The sequence below is a fragment of the Helianthus annuus genome, chromosome 4, assembly GCF_002127325.2.
Source record: "Helianthus annuus cultivar XRQ/B chromosome 4, HanXRQr2.0-SUNRISE, whole genome shotgun sequence".
Classification (NCBI taxonomy): domain Eukaryota; kingdom Viridiplantae; phylum Streptophyta; class Magnoliopsida; order Asterales; family Asteraceae; genus Helianthus; species Helianthus annuus.
Genome location: NC_035436.2, coordinates 185966923 through 185981736, shown reverse-complemented (window position 1 = coordinate 185981736; position 14814 = coordinate 185966923). Strand labels below are relative to the sequence as shown.

General features: G+C 36.9%; 1 protein-coding gene across 1 annotated transcript; it reads left to right on the top strand.

The window, feature by feature from the left end:
• Positions 1-9100: 9100 nt before the first annotated feature.
• On the top strand, positions 9101-11127 carry LOC110937516 (3-ketoacyl-CoA synthase 1). Its single transcript, XM_022179947.2, has one exon. The coding sequence runs from the start codon at positions 9268-9270 to the stop codon at positions 10837-10839; it is 1572 nt and encodes a 523-aa protein (XP_022035639.1). The 5' UTR covers positions 9101-9267; the 3' UTR covers positions 10840-11127.
• Positions 11128-14814: the final 3687 nt, after the last annotated feature.

Below are 14814 nucleotides of genomic sequence, written 5' to 3'. Positions count from 1 at the left end.
TATAAAACATGATTTTCTCGACACTTGGTTCTATGAAAATACCACTTGCAGATATGTCACACCCCCAAATTACCACCTAGGGAGTGTCCCTGTTAGGCGTGTGACGACTAACAATGAGCCACCAATTACATTGAATCACAAGTTTGAAATAAAGTTCCATCATTTAATAATACTGAAATCCCAAACATAAGTTGTTCAAAAACCATAGGTTCAGCGGAAGCATTAACGTATCACAAAGTATATGTTTCACACAACCAAAGTAAATAAATGTTTGTCAAATAACTCAACAATGCAACCATGACCACTCGCGCCCTCCAGCCAGCAAGTTCCTGCGTTCCAAGTACCTAAGGACCTGCGAGCATGTAACACGTGTATCAGACAAAGCTGGCGAGTTCACAGTTTTAGAAAACGTTTGTTACCCGTTGTATGTAAAACAGTTCAATAACCAATGCAAGTAATATTGTTAATATCTCAATTCCGAACAATGACGGCTCCTGAAATACACGACTGCCCTTCCCACGTACTCCTGTCTAGTACTGGGCCAGACTGGGTCATTAGTTCACCTCCGTCCTCTACAGGCACGGGGTGAGGGTGCCAAACCTAAGTAGCGCTACTAACTAATACCCGATGAGGGACTTACAAAAGATGATAGGTGAGAATATTAACCAATATACCCGTTTTTACCCAAAGACTTATCCCCCCATGGGATACCCACTGACTGTCCCCAACAACTGGGACGCATGCTCGAATGTAGTGAACTCACCTTTGGTTTGCTCGGTAAGAACAATGCACGTTCCAAGTTGATCAGTTAGTCCCTAATGTGATTACCACTAACCGTTAGAATCTCATTTGTTTTTCCAAAGTCATACATGTACATACACTTGTAACATTTACACGTAATCACTAAATACATATTTGGGTTTTCATACATTTCACATAGCATGTTCACGTTTAACATAGATACTTCGCAACCTTACACTAATAACCAAAATCGTTGTGCAACCCGGGGTATTACCCGCGGCCCAAGCCTTCGCCAACCCAACCCGTTTGGTGACCCAATGATACGGCCGTGGGCCACTACTACGCATGCTATCCGACCACTTGCTGGCCCACCACACCGGTCCAGACGAACAGTTTTACGGCTGGAGTCCAGGCCCCACTCGATTGCGTATCAAGATGGGTTGTGCGGTTTGGGCCTGGTGTGCTCGAATCTAAGAATGGTCCAGCCGCACTTACCCAGCTGTCATTTTACATGCTTTCATAGAATGATCAATCCTTGTGCAATGTGTGTGGACATGTGCATGCATGGGCTCAAGTGTGTGTGTGATCTACTAAACAAATGAATCATGCAAGTCTCATTCACTGCCATGATATTTCCACTGACATGCCCATGTGATTTGGTTTCACACATGGGCTGTCATGATCATAATTAAGGTATTGAGTCTTGTGCAACCATGTGACCTCAACTTTATGGGACCTTTAAAACCGATTGTCATTAATGTTCATTGTACCCTCATCATTCTAACCTCCTTACTGATGACACAGAAATAGTCAGCAGTTGATTTGTTTAAAAAGTATCCTACTGGAAAGCATCAAGTCTAGAACTATAGCTATGTGTGTATGTGTCCAGCAATTATGTGTGTGGCAATTAGTCAACATCACTGAACAACATCACTGAATCATGTACCCAATTTAATTTAATCTAGACATCAACATCCTCATGTCATCACATTATCCTTATCACTTAGGCAATTGAAATCATGGATCCTAATAGCAAACAACAAGCATGTTCTCGGCCACGCTATAAACAATCAGAAAACATTCTCTCGGCTAATCATCACAAACAGTTCATAAGCATGCTGAATCAAATAACTCAAGTAATTCATAACAAGTCATAACGAATCACAGCCAACGTAAATATAAATCAGGCGCTCAATGATGCATGCGATCATGTAATTGAAAACTTAAACACACATGACTTTACTAACCAGAAATCTCGACTGAATAGATGTTGATGCGAAGAGGGGGGGTTTCTCCTGCCGACGAGAACAATAGAGGAGGTAGGGTTTGTTTAAGTGTGTTGATATGCTACGTAAACCCTTGTGTACATATCTTCTAATAACTGGCCCCCAAACAGTCAATTACCCACATGCACTTCACCCGGCCCAACCAATATTTCAGTATGTTTATACATATATGCAATCGGCCCACATGTTTAAGTAATAAAAGTCTACGTAACATATAATATGCAATCGGCCCACATGTTTAAGTAATAAAAGTCTACTTAATCGGCCCACAAAAGCTTTAATTAGACTTGTGTGAATTTGGGCCTAAAGTAACATGTAACTAAGATGAATGTGGCCGCATTTACTCGTGGCCCATAACGTAACCAGTTATCACCCCCGCTTAAAGGAAAACGATGAGGATCTTAGAATCGTTAAGACAAACGACACTAACCTGTAAAGTTCGGGTTGTCACAAGATACGTAGATCCGCTAGTTTTAAACACTATTTTACCAGTAAAAATACTTTTACACAAGTTCATGTTTCTCGTGTGGTAGAGTTTCACCTTTTAACCCTTGTACCGATAGAAACAAGCTTATGTCAAGATCTATGATCTTAACAAAGTCGGGTTAAACGATGATCCGAGCTACCACAACGTAGATCGGGCCTCAATAATCACCACTTTCAAATACTACAACTTTTACACAAGTATTAAGCTTTTAACCATCAATCTTCATGTTTTAGTAAACTTTAAAGATTCAAAATGCAAGTTTCCGACTTTTAACCGTTACAAATCTTATTAACCACTTTAGATATGTTCGAGAATGAGTTTTAAGTGTTATACCTCTAGCTCGGGGCTAGGGAAGAATCTAGGCGAAAATGTGGTGGATAAAAGCAAGATAACGAGGTCCTTCCGCTTCCGTTTGCTCCAAGACTCCCAATACGTGACCTTGAACACTTGTGTGATGTTGGAATGGATTGAACAAGAGCCGAAAATGGTGGTGTAGGGGGTGGGGTGTTCGGTCGTAGCTCTTGGAGGGAGAGAGAGAGAGTTTTGTGGTTGGTTTGTGAAGTGTATAATCTCATATGTAATCACATGTATTTATAGACAAAGCATGAAGTGATTAACCCTTGGATCAAGTGTTGTCTAGATTTGAGACAAGATTTATTATTATAATCAAAATGGTACTTGGCTAGTTACATGGGGACCGAACCGGCCCAAGGGGGGGGTCTCTAGTTCGAATTCAAGTGGATGGTTAGAGTTTAGTTAGATTAACTAAGTTAGATTAGGGGTTAACTTAGTTAGTTACATGTTGCGCTTTAACGCGGGTGTTAGGGTAATCAGGGACCCTAACTGGCTCAGTAAAAGACCAATAATATTTTTGTCAATATTTTCATGTTCCGGGTATAGTCCGGTTGTTCGGTTGGATAGTAATCCGTTAAAGTGCTTAAATAAGCTTTTAAGCGTCGTTAATAATATTTTTAGTGACACAATTTATTCTGCAAAGTGTCAGGAATATTTTCCTCATGTTTTGGCACTTTATTAGTTAGCCAGAAGCTAGTATGTAAATAAAAGTGCTGTGTTTCGTGCTTAGAGTACGTTTTAGGCACATCCAGTCATTATATCTTATTCCTAGAGACGCAGTTCTACAACCCTTGTATCCCTACACGCACTATGGGTGTAGTAAAATAATTCTGGCTCATACAGGCCTTAGAGGCAGTGTCTGCCTGATGCTGGCTTTATCAGCATGTTCAATAGGATATCCGTTCAAATGCTACTGTGCTTTTGTGCATCATGTTTGTCACTAAAGTTCAGTAAGTAAATAATGTAGTGACGGAAATCAAAGTATGATGCAGATATGTACAAGTATCAACAGTCAAGTAGCAGTTCATCAGTAATCTCAGTTAAGCACAGTAATTAAGCAGCAATTATTTATTAATTAAATCGTACGGATACCTGGTTTAGTGAGGGTTGTCACATCTTTTTAGTTTTTTTTACCGATTACCTTAAACACTTTCTAAACCTACTTTTGAATCTACGCTTTTGTTCACTGAAATCAAAACCCCCGAAATATATTGAAGAAGAGTACCTTTTCACATGTCTTGATAGTGCTAAACTACAAAACATTTTGATTCTGGATCAGATATAACAAAATTCATTAACATATTTCTTATTCATCAAATAAACTCGATTTTAGCAAAAAACTAACCGAACACTAGGTTAAAACTCATGTGGCCATTGGCTGAAACGGTCGAAATAGTCACATGCCGGAGACCCATTTTCGCCACCACCAGAGCACTGGTCACGGGTGTTCTTCTCAAAACTCAGCTCTGTATCAATATATTTCTAAAACAAAAGTATGATTTACATCAGAATCAATCAAGTGCTGCACATTATATATCAAACAATTCAATTTAAAAAACAAAAGTATGATTTACATCCAAAAATGACACAAAGATATCAGATCATGTGTCAATGATACCTGACCAGATTTTAGTTTATCTATATTAATCAATGTGAGATGAGACATTCCATACGCCATCAGAATTGTAGTAGCAACAACCACCTGGTTACACCCATCAGGAACTCCATACCTTCAATTTTGTTCCAAAAACTCAAAGTTAGGGGAAAATTTAGGAATGTAATTAAGCATGAAATGCAGAAAAATCACAATTTAGGAATCTAATTAAGCATACAAGTACTTTGGCCATGCGTCGTGCCGTTGACGCACGGGGCCGTGTTAGTACAACATCTGACAAACAGTTAATGAGGAAGAGAGAGAGAGAGAGAGAGAGAGAGAGAGAGAGATGAGCATGGGGTCGTGCAAGCCGGGCACGAGCCGTGCTGAAGCTTCTGAAGACATCTATAAATAGGAGTGCTTGGTTCCACTTCAACTAATCCCTTGGCAAACCACTTCTCTTTCACTTGCCACCACTACAACACCACCATCCACCACCATCATCATCTATCTTTCCATCTTTAGAGTGTGTGTGTAGTCTTGGGATCCAAGATTGATCGTAAGAATCTTTGTCAAACAAAGGACATGCTTGACTAAATTGTTACATCACTTGGTGAAGACCTATCTTTTATGTATTTCTTTTATGATTTCCAAACTTTGGCTACTTTTTAATTGGGTATGTATTAGTGACGTTAATAATTAGTTTTTTTTATATTGAAGGCGAATTTACTCAATCATTCTTCATATGTTCGTTGACTCAACATATTCATGTCTTTACGGTCTATATAAAGCATGTTAATTTCCTGGAAGGGGGTTAGAAGGGGTGGTTTGGGTAATTCTATGTCTCGTTCAGTGTATAGATCCTGCGAGAACCTGGTTCAAGCCTAGTAACACCTCACGCGTCGGAGCGGGCATTACCCACCACGGGAGAGGTGCAAAAAGCTTGAATCCCTTATTCTTAAACTATTATTAAAACGATAAACCAACCCCGCGAGGACTGTCTCCCAACTGACTCAGACCAATATTCCGACTCGGAAGAGGGGTCCACCACATTTTGCATTAATAACTTACTTAATTATCTTTCAATATTCTGACCTAGTGGGATTGTATCCTTGCTGACTCAAACCATTAGGTTGAGGGTAACGTTGCCTCGAAAGAGGGGCCTACTACTATAACTAAGATAATCTCTAAAAATGCCCAAAGTGCGGAAATCATCAAAATGGTACATGAAAGATAAGTTGGATCCAAGTGATTTTTTCTTGTCTATCATTTTTATTTTATTTTTATTTTCTGTTTTTATCTTTTTATTAGTTTAAAAATCTTTTCTCAAAAGTTGGTTCGATTAGACGTTGACGATAAGCCGGTACTAAAAGCTCTTGTGTCCTTGGACGATCTCGGTGTCTTGCCATCACTATACTACGTCCACGATGGGTATACTTGCCCTATCGTGTGTGTAGAGTGATTGTAGAATATCGTGTTCTATAAATTTAAAACTTGAAATCGGCGAATAAAAAGAGCTAAAAGTATAACGAAAATTATATAACTCACCCACGCACGTCAGTATTAATATACTAAACATGAGAAGTGAAGGAAGATTTTTTTTTTCTATCTACTTAAGCATGATATTTAGTTGAAAAATGTAAAAATAAAAAAATTTCATGTATTACTCTAGTAGAGTAATTATATGTAATCACTCTAGAGTGATTATAGTGTAAATACACAATATTTTTTATAGATTCTGAGAATAAAATACATACTTGAAAAGATGGAGAAATGTTAAGCTCATTTGTACAATAAACTTACTCAACAACAATGACGCTCACCTGGGGGCGGACCTAGAGTGATAGAAGGGGTAACCTCCGTTGCCCCTTGACGCTCCGGTGACGCTCCAACGGTAGTGTAACTTTTGAAAAAAAATTAACGTTTTTTCGATTTCGTTACCCCATTTTTATTGAAACGTTACCCGTATGCGGTTTTTCTAGATCCACCACTACGCTCACCTTTGCAATCAAAACCATTGGTGTGCCAACGTCGCCACCAACAAAACACAAGGGTCGACCTCCACTTTTTGAGTATTATGGCAACATTTCCTGGCATACCGCCCACAAGTATACATGTATTTCAGCCTTGAGCATCTCCTCCATGTTCTAGTTCACTACGTTCTATTTCTCATGCTTTTAACAAATGTCTCTTCACGTATCAGGCAGACAAAGTGGTATATGGATAAATGGGTACAGTTGGGAAGTAACGAGACCATATGTGTTAATACATGTATCGGGTGCACGTAACGAATAAACATGTGTTATTTTAATTACATGTGGGGGAATCATGTTGTGGTAATGGGTTGGGATTATGGTATGGGTGTACATGTTATGGTTTTGAAATGTGATGTGGTTATGTGAATATTATGGGGTAAGTGAAAGGATGATGGATGAGTTTACTTGTGCCTAGTTGTGTAAATGTTGTATATAAGTATGATTAGTTTTAGCAAGTATACGTGGTAAGTTTATGTATGTGGGTTGTTGAATTTGTTTCACCACTCTCTGATCCCCATCCTATTCCCTTTCCCAAGCCTAACATTATTAAAATAACATGCAACCATATATGCATTATAAATTATTTAGAATTGAACTTGGAGCCTTAGAAATTCCCACCGACATCTTTTACTATCTTGAAGAGACATGAATAACGTTAGATGATTTATGTTTAACATGTATGCTTATACTTTCGTTATGCATCACAATCCTTACGGTGATTACGTTTACAAATTAAAATGGTATAATAACACCTAACCAAGTGGAAATAGGATCAATGGTATATAAACTCATCTCACTTGTACGCACATGCATTAACCGTACGTATATTCACGCAGTCAAGGGTGGTTCGATCTCCTGACATACACATAGATTGGCTTTGACCACTTCAACATAAGTGACAAAATGCATGTACGTATGTATAATTAATGTATCTCGATGGATGGTCACCTACCTTCACCGCCCTACTTAATCCACACCCAACTGCTTTCTCCTAATTAATTTCACCTTCAATTATTTCTTTTTCTTTTAATTTGTCTAATCGCCTAACTCATGTGCGGCACTTCATTTCAGACGTAAGATTGCTTAACCACCAATATTATTTCTTTCCTACACGTTTAATCAAATTAAAATTTATTTTAAATATAACTTTCATTCTTTTCTCTTTGATTGTCGACATAAAATTAATTTTTAAGTATAAAAATACAAGAACCGTATAACACATGTGTATATTAATTTAGTGATTGAAAATATAAAGATAGTTGCCAGCTAATATATAGTTTGGTGTAAATGGTTACATAACTACATTATGCGCGCATTTATATGGTACACATGTTTATATGCTAATATAAATTTTATTTAAAATTGATTTTATATTACATGTTAAAAATTGAAATAAAACAAACTTGGAGAAAGAACAACACGAGGACCCCTTGAAAAGGAAGGGTCTTTCTACTTGGCTGGACAACGGGACCGCAATAGATTGAACTATATATGGGTTTGTTAATAAAATTTATAACATTAGTTAACTTTCCTTATACATCTAGATTTAGTTTTGTTATCTATTTACATATACATATATCCTTACGAAAACTATATCACTTTTATATATAGTTTGTGTGTCAAAACATTTTAAATTTCGTAAATACATTAACATAAAGTTCTTCATCAAAATATTTCAAACATGACTTCATAAAAATCTTCATATATTGCTAACTAAAAGAAAGTACTAACTTTATGAAACAACAAGATTATGGGTTTAACTTTTTTTACAGTAATTTAGATCAGATTTTTCTTAAAACGAATAACTCACACATCCTATAAGTATATATATACATCCAATATGTAACCAAAACCTTGAACAATTTTATAAGAAATGTATTTACTACGCTCCTTCATACTGCTACCTTACAAGCCCTTTGTATCTAGATTTTCTATTTTTTATAGAGTTAGCTCACATACCCACTAATCTTAGTTTTAAATCTACACCTTTGTTAGTGTGTGACTAAAACCTTCAACATCATAGTTAGTAACACCTTTTTAGTGACACCTTTTAATCACATCTTGTAAGTAGTATTACGAGCCTAGAAGTTCTTAATTTGATTGGTATTTACATAATTGGAAAAGATAGTAAATTAGACCACAAGGTAGTCATCCTTTTAGTTTTCATCCCACCCATCCCACAACTCTATCTTCTCTATATCGGCGTCACATCACGAAATTTCAATTACATCTTTCTCATCCCAAACGGCGGTGATCCTTTTCTTCACACTCATCTCTCACAACGAATTTAAACTTTTTAAAATCAATTAAAAGGTATTGTCACTCTCGGTACCATCGATATATTGACTAGTCACCTACCTTCATGAAAATCCTCGATACCACAACACACGGCATGGTATTGCATACGGTACCCAATTATGCAAAACTCTCCATACCGTGTCCCCTTAGTGTTAAATAAAAATTTAAATCATGGGTTTGACTAAGCCCTTTGGCTCCCACCAACATTTATGTGTGAACATGAATTGAATTTTATTTAAAATTACCATAAGTAGTTGAGCTATGCATCTACACAACTCTGCCTTGGTGGCCAGCCACCCTCCATCCCAATTTAATGCAACAAACCATCCTATTTATTTCTATACAACCTCCTCATCCTCTTCCACAACACATATTCAAATTCCACTTTGAACCTCAAACCCCTTGTTAATTGTATATCAACTTCACACTAGTACATATATACATATAATTCAATTTTATTCAGTTTGAGCTATGGATCACAATAGTACAGTAGATATGGATACCGAGCGGCTAACGGCGGAGCTTGACATCAAAGATTCCTCCTCCGTGGTGATCAAAATCCGTCGAAAGCTTCCGGATTTCTTACAATCAGTTAAACTCAAATACGTTAAACTCGGTTACAACTATTCTTGCAACACTGCAACTCTTGTTACACTTGTCATTCTTTTCCCATTATTCATAGCCACCCTCATTCAACTCACCAAACTTCACCTTCACAACATATCTCTAATATTCACCACCTTAGACACCGCAACCGGTCTAACCGGTTTGGTTCTTTTACTCTTCTTATCTGGAGTATACTACGCTAAACGTCCCACCCCGGTTTATCTCATAGACTTTGCTTGTTACAAACCGGAAGATGACTTCAAAATGGCCAATGAAGCGTTCACGAAAATGTCCGAAGACTCCGGTTTTTTCAACCAAGATACGTTAAACTTTCAGAAAAGAATCGCGGCTAGGTCCGGTTTAGGTGATGAGACGTATTTCCCAAAAGGCATAACGGCTCGACCGCCACAACTCACCATGAAAGAAGCCCGGTCCGAGGCCGAGCTTGTCATGTTTGGTGCCCTAGACTCGCTCTTCAAAAAAACCGGAGTCAGACCGGAAGAAATCAGCATTCTCATCGTGAACTGCAGCTTGTTTAATCCAACCCCATCACTTTCTTCAATGATCGTTAACCATTACAAGCTCAGACCGGATATTATGAGCTTTAACCTCGGCGGTATGGGCTGCAGTGCCGGTATTATTTCAATAGATTTAGCACAACAACTTCTTAAAGCAAACCCTAATTCATACGCTGTCGTTTTGAGCATGGAAAACATCACACTAAACTGGTATTCCGGTAACGAACGATCCATGCTTCTTTGCAATTGCATTTTCCGTATGGGTGGTGCCGCCATGTTGTTATCAAACAAAACAAGAGACCGTAAAAGATCGAAGTATGAGTTGGCGCACACTGTTCGGACACATAAAGGAGCTGATGACAAATGCTACAACTGTGTGTACCAACGAGAAGACGATAAAGGGATTGTCGGTGTTTCGCTAGCGCGCGAACTCATGGCCGTTGCTGGAGATGCTCTCAAGACTAATATAACCACTTTAGGCCCATTGGTGTTACCGTTTTCCGAACAGTTGATGTTCTTTTTATCGCTTGTTAAGCGAAAAGTGTTTAAGATGAAAGTGAAGCCGTATATTCCGGATTTTAAACTTGCGTTTGAGCATTTTTGCATCCATGCCGGTGGGCGGGCGGTGTTGGATGAGATTCAGAAGAATTTGAATTTGACGGAGAGGCATATGGAGCCGTCGAGAATGACGTTGCACCGGTTCGGGAACACGTCTAGTAGTTCTTTGTGGTACGAGTTGTCGTATGCCGAAGCTAAGGGGCGGGTTTTGAAAGGGGACCGTATATGGCAGATTGCTTTTGGGTCGGGTTTTAAGTGTAACAGTGCGGTGTGGAGGGCGTTGAAGTCGGTTCCAGCTGGGTGTGATGGTAACCCGTGGGCGGACTCTATTCATAAGTATCCGGTTAAGATTCCTGTTTAATTCTTAGATTAATGATGGGTGCGTCTAAACGTATCGCAAAGAATCGGTGAACTCTCCTAAGGTTGTTACCCGAAATGTTTTATATGTTTAAAAGCACCCTTCATAATTTGTGAAAACTTATATACATCTTATGATGGATATATATTAGCATAATTACTACTACAGCAAAAACCATCATGTTGTTTGAAGCAGAAGATGTTTGGGTCAAGAAATTTATTCTAATTGATTGTTTGATGTTATATTTGTACTTAATTTATGGTGTTTAAATTTGATATTGGTTTATGGGAATCTTGAAACTTTTCTCTGTTAATCAAAAAAGTGTTTTTGACTTTTTATATCAGCATTTCTCGTGACAATTGGTCCCACTGTCACAGTGCAGGGAAGGATGTCTCATTTCTTTAGCCACAATTTCCATGTTTCCATGATATATTAGTGTTTGAAATACTAACGTAAAATTTGACTCAACCAAACGAAACACAAAGACAGATGTGGTGTTCCTCCAAAAAATGTTTTAAAGTAACAATTTTTCAAACAATGTTTTGATCATAGGTATGTATTAACAATAATATGTTCCTATACACGGCCCCTATTATACAACACTAAATTAGTATGAAAAACGAAAAAAATCAAATTTACACAATTTATTATTTAATTAATAATTTGTATTATTAATTTTTTTTATTTATTAAACATACATATGTAATGTAAATGAAAAGCTACAAAACTAATTTTTTTTATATGTATTTTAGTCTGGGAAATTAGATTCTAATAATTCCAAGTAGATATCATTGACCATTACCGATCTCACATTTGAATACTTTTACTGGCAATCCCACCTTTTATCTATTTTGCCTTCAACAGTTCTCAGTTAAAAAACTTATGCGTTAAGTTTTATTTCTAAACTACAAACTGGTGTTTTAGAGTTTTTGATAAGAACGCGAGTACGTGTCAATTTATGTAAGACTTACCTCGAAAAGGTGTTCCAAAGCACCATGATCAGAATGAAATTACTGGCTCAGATCACTCAAATTTTGATCAACACACTCCTAATTGGTTGAACGAAACTTTTGTTGATAAGAATTTCAAACCAATGATTTGTGTGACACCTGAAGAGAAATAGCACCAAGGCAGTTTTAAATACTGCTGAAGCCGGCCAGAACATTAAAGCCAAATCTAAGGGGCTGTTTGGTAGCCTCTTAATCACCATTCAGATGTTACCTCTTAATGGTTTAAAACATTTGAATGAATAAGAGCTAACCTCAAGTCTGAATGGTTAAGAGGTAACCTCTGAATGGTAAATTATCACATGTCACATTCTTCTATCTTCTCATTGGTAAAATTCTTAATTGTTCCATTAAGAGGTAGGCTCTTAATGACCATTCAGAGGCTATCAAACAGCCCCTAAGTCTGGTGCAAAAAAGGGTAATAATCCAAAAGACACAAAGTTCTGTAACATTTGTGAAAGAACCAATCATAATACAATATAATGCCACAAGTTCATTGCTTATGAAAAGAACAAAAAGGTAAGGGTCTACATATTCACACACCCAACTCCCTATTTTTACACCTTTCAAGACGCCTCGTATAGACGTATACGAGGCGTATTACCTTTTTCAATTTCTAAGAGAATCTCTGATTATGTCATATTTTCTCTTATTTGCCTCGTATATGCCTCGTATAGGCCTATACTGGGCGTCTAGGCGTAAAAAGACCATTTAACCCCTGATTTAGGCCTATACTAGGGGTAAATTGGTCTTTTTTGCCTCTCATATATGCCTAGTATAGGCCTATACGAGAGGTATGTATATAATTCAAATTACCATTTTACCCCTGAGTTAGGCCTATACTAGGGGCAAAACAGGGCTATAATGGTTTTTTGAACACCAGTATACGCCCAGTATAGCCCTATACTGGGCGTCTATTTTTTTGTTTTTTTTTGTTTTCTCTTTTTAAATATTTAAAAAGAGAAAACAAAAAAAATAAAAATAGACGCCCAGTATAGGGCTATACTGGGCCTATACGAGGGGTCCAAAAGACCATTATAACCCTGTTTTGCCCCTAGTATAGGCCTGATTCAGGGGTATAATGGTCTTTTGGTCCACATAGACGCCCAGTATAGCCCTATATTGGGCGTCTATTTTTATTTTTTTTTGTTTTCTCTTTTTAAATATCAATAACACTAATATTAACTATAAAAAACTCATATTAATATCAATAACACTAATATTAATTATAAAAAACTCATATTAATTATAATAACACTAATATTAATTATACAATGCCTATACGAGAGCTATACGAGACTTATACTACACTATACGATACGATACAACACGATAGGCCTATACAAGACCTATACGAGACTTATACTACATTATACGATATGATACGATACGATGCGATACAACACGATACTATAGGATACGATACTACATCCATAGGCCCATACAATGCCTATACGAGACTTATACTACACTATACTATACGATACGATACAATACGATACGAGACTATATGATAAGATACAACACTCGTATAGGCATGTAGGTGTAATATAGGTCTCGTATAGGACTATAGGTGTGGTTTAGGTCCCGTATAGGCCTATAGGCGTATACAAGACCTATATGGGACCTATACGAGACTTATACTATACACTGTGCGATACAATACGATACCATACTATACGATACAATACGATACGATACTATCGTATCATATAGTGTAGTATAGGTCCCTTATAGGTCTTGTATAGGCCTATCGACGTATACGGGTGTTGTATCTTATCATATAGTCTCGTATCGTATTGTATCGTATAGTATAGTGTAGTATAAGTCTCGTATAGGCATTGTATGGGCCTATGGATGTAGTATTGTATCCTATAGTATCATGTTGTATCGCATCGTATATTGTAGTATAAGTCTCGTATAGGTCTTGTATAGGCCTATCGTGTTGTATCGTATCGTATAGTATAGTATAGTATAAGTCTCGTATAGGCATCGTATAATTAATATTAGTGTTATTATAATTAATATGAGTTTTTTATAATTAATATTAGTGTTATTGATATTAATATGAGTTTTTTATAGTTAATATTAGTGTTATTGATATTTAAAAAGAGAAAACAAAAAAAATAAAAATAGACGCCCAGTATAGGGCTATACTGGGCGTCTATGTGGACCAAAAGACCATTATACCCCTGAATTAGGCCTATACTAGGGCAAAACAGGGTTATAATGGTCTTTTGGACCCCTCGTATAGGCCTAGTATAGCCCTATACTGGGCGTCTATTTTTATTTTTTTTCTTTTTTTAATATTTAAAAAGAGAAAACAAAAAAAAATAAAAATAGACGCCCAGTATAAGCCTATACTGGGGCTATACGAGGGGTCCAAAAGACCATTATAGCCCTATTTTGCCCCTAGTATAGGCCTAATTCAGGGCTATAATGGTCTTTTGGACACCAGTATACGCCCAGTATAGCCTAGTACTGGACGTCTATTTTTATTTTTTTGTTTTCTCTTTTTAAATATTTAAAAAGAGAAAACAAAAAAAAGTAAAAATAGACGCCAGTATAGGGCTATACTGGGCCTATACGAGGGGTCCAAAAGATCATTATAACCCTGTTTTGCCCCCAGTATAGGCCTAATTCAGGGGTATAATGGTCTTTTGGTCCACATAGACGCCCAGTATAGCCCTATACTGGCCGTCTATTTTTATTATTTTTTTGTTTTCTCTTTTTAAATATCAATAACACTAATATTAACTATAAAAACTCATATTAATATCAATAACACTAATATTAATTATAAAAAACTCATATTAATTATAATAACACTAATATTAGTTATACGATGCCTATACGAGACCTATACGAGACTTATACTATACTATACTATACGATACGATGCGATACAACACGATACTATAGGATACGATACTACATCCATAGGCCCATACAATGCCTATACGAGACCTAT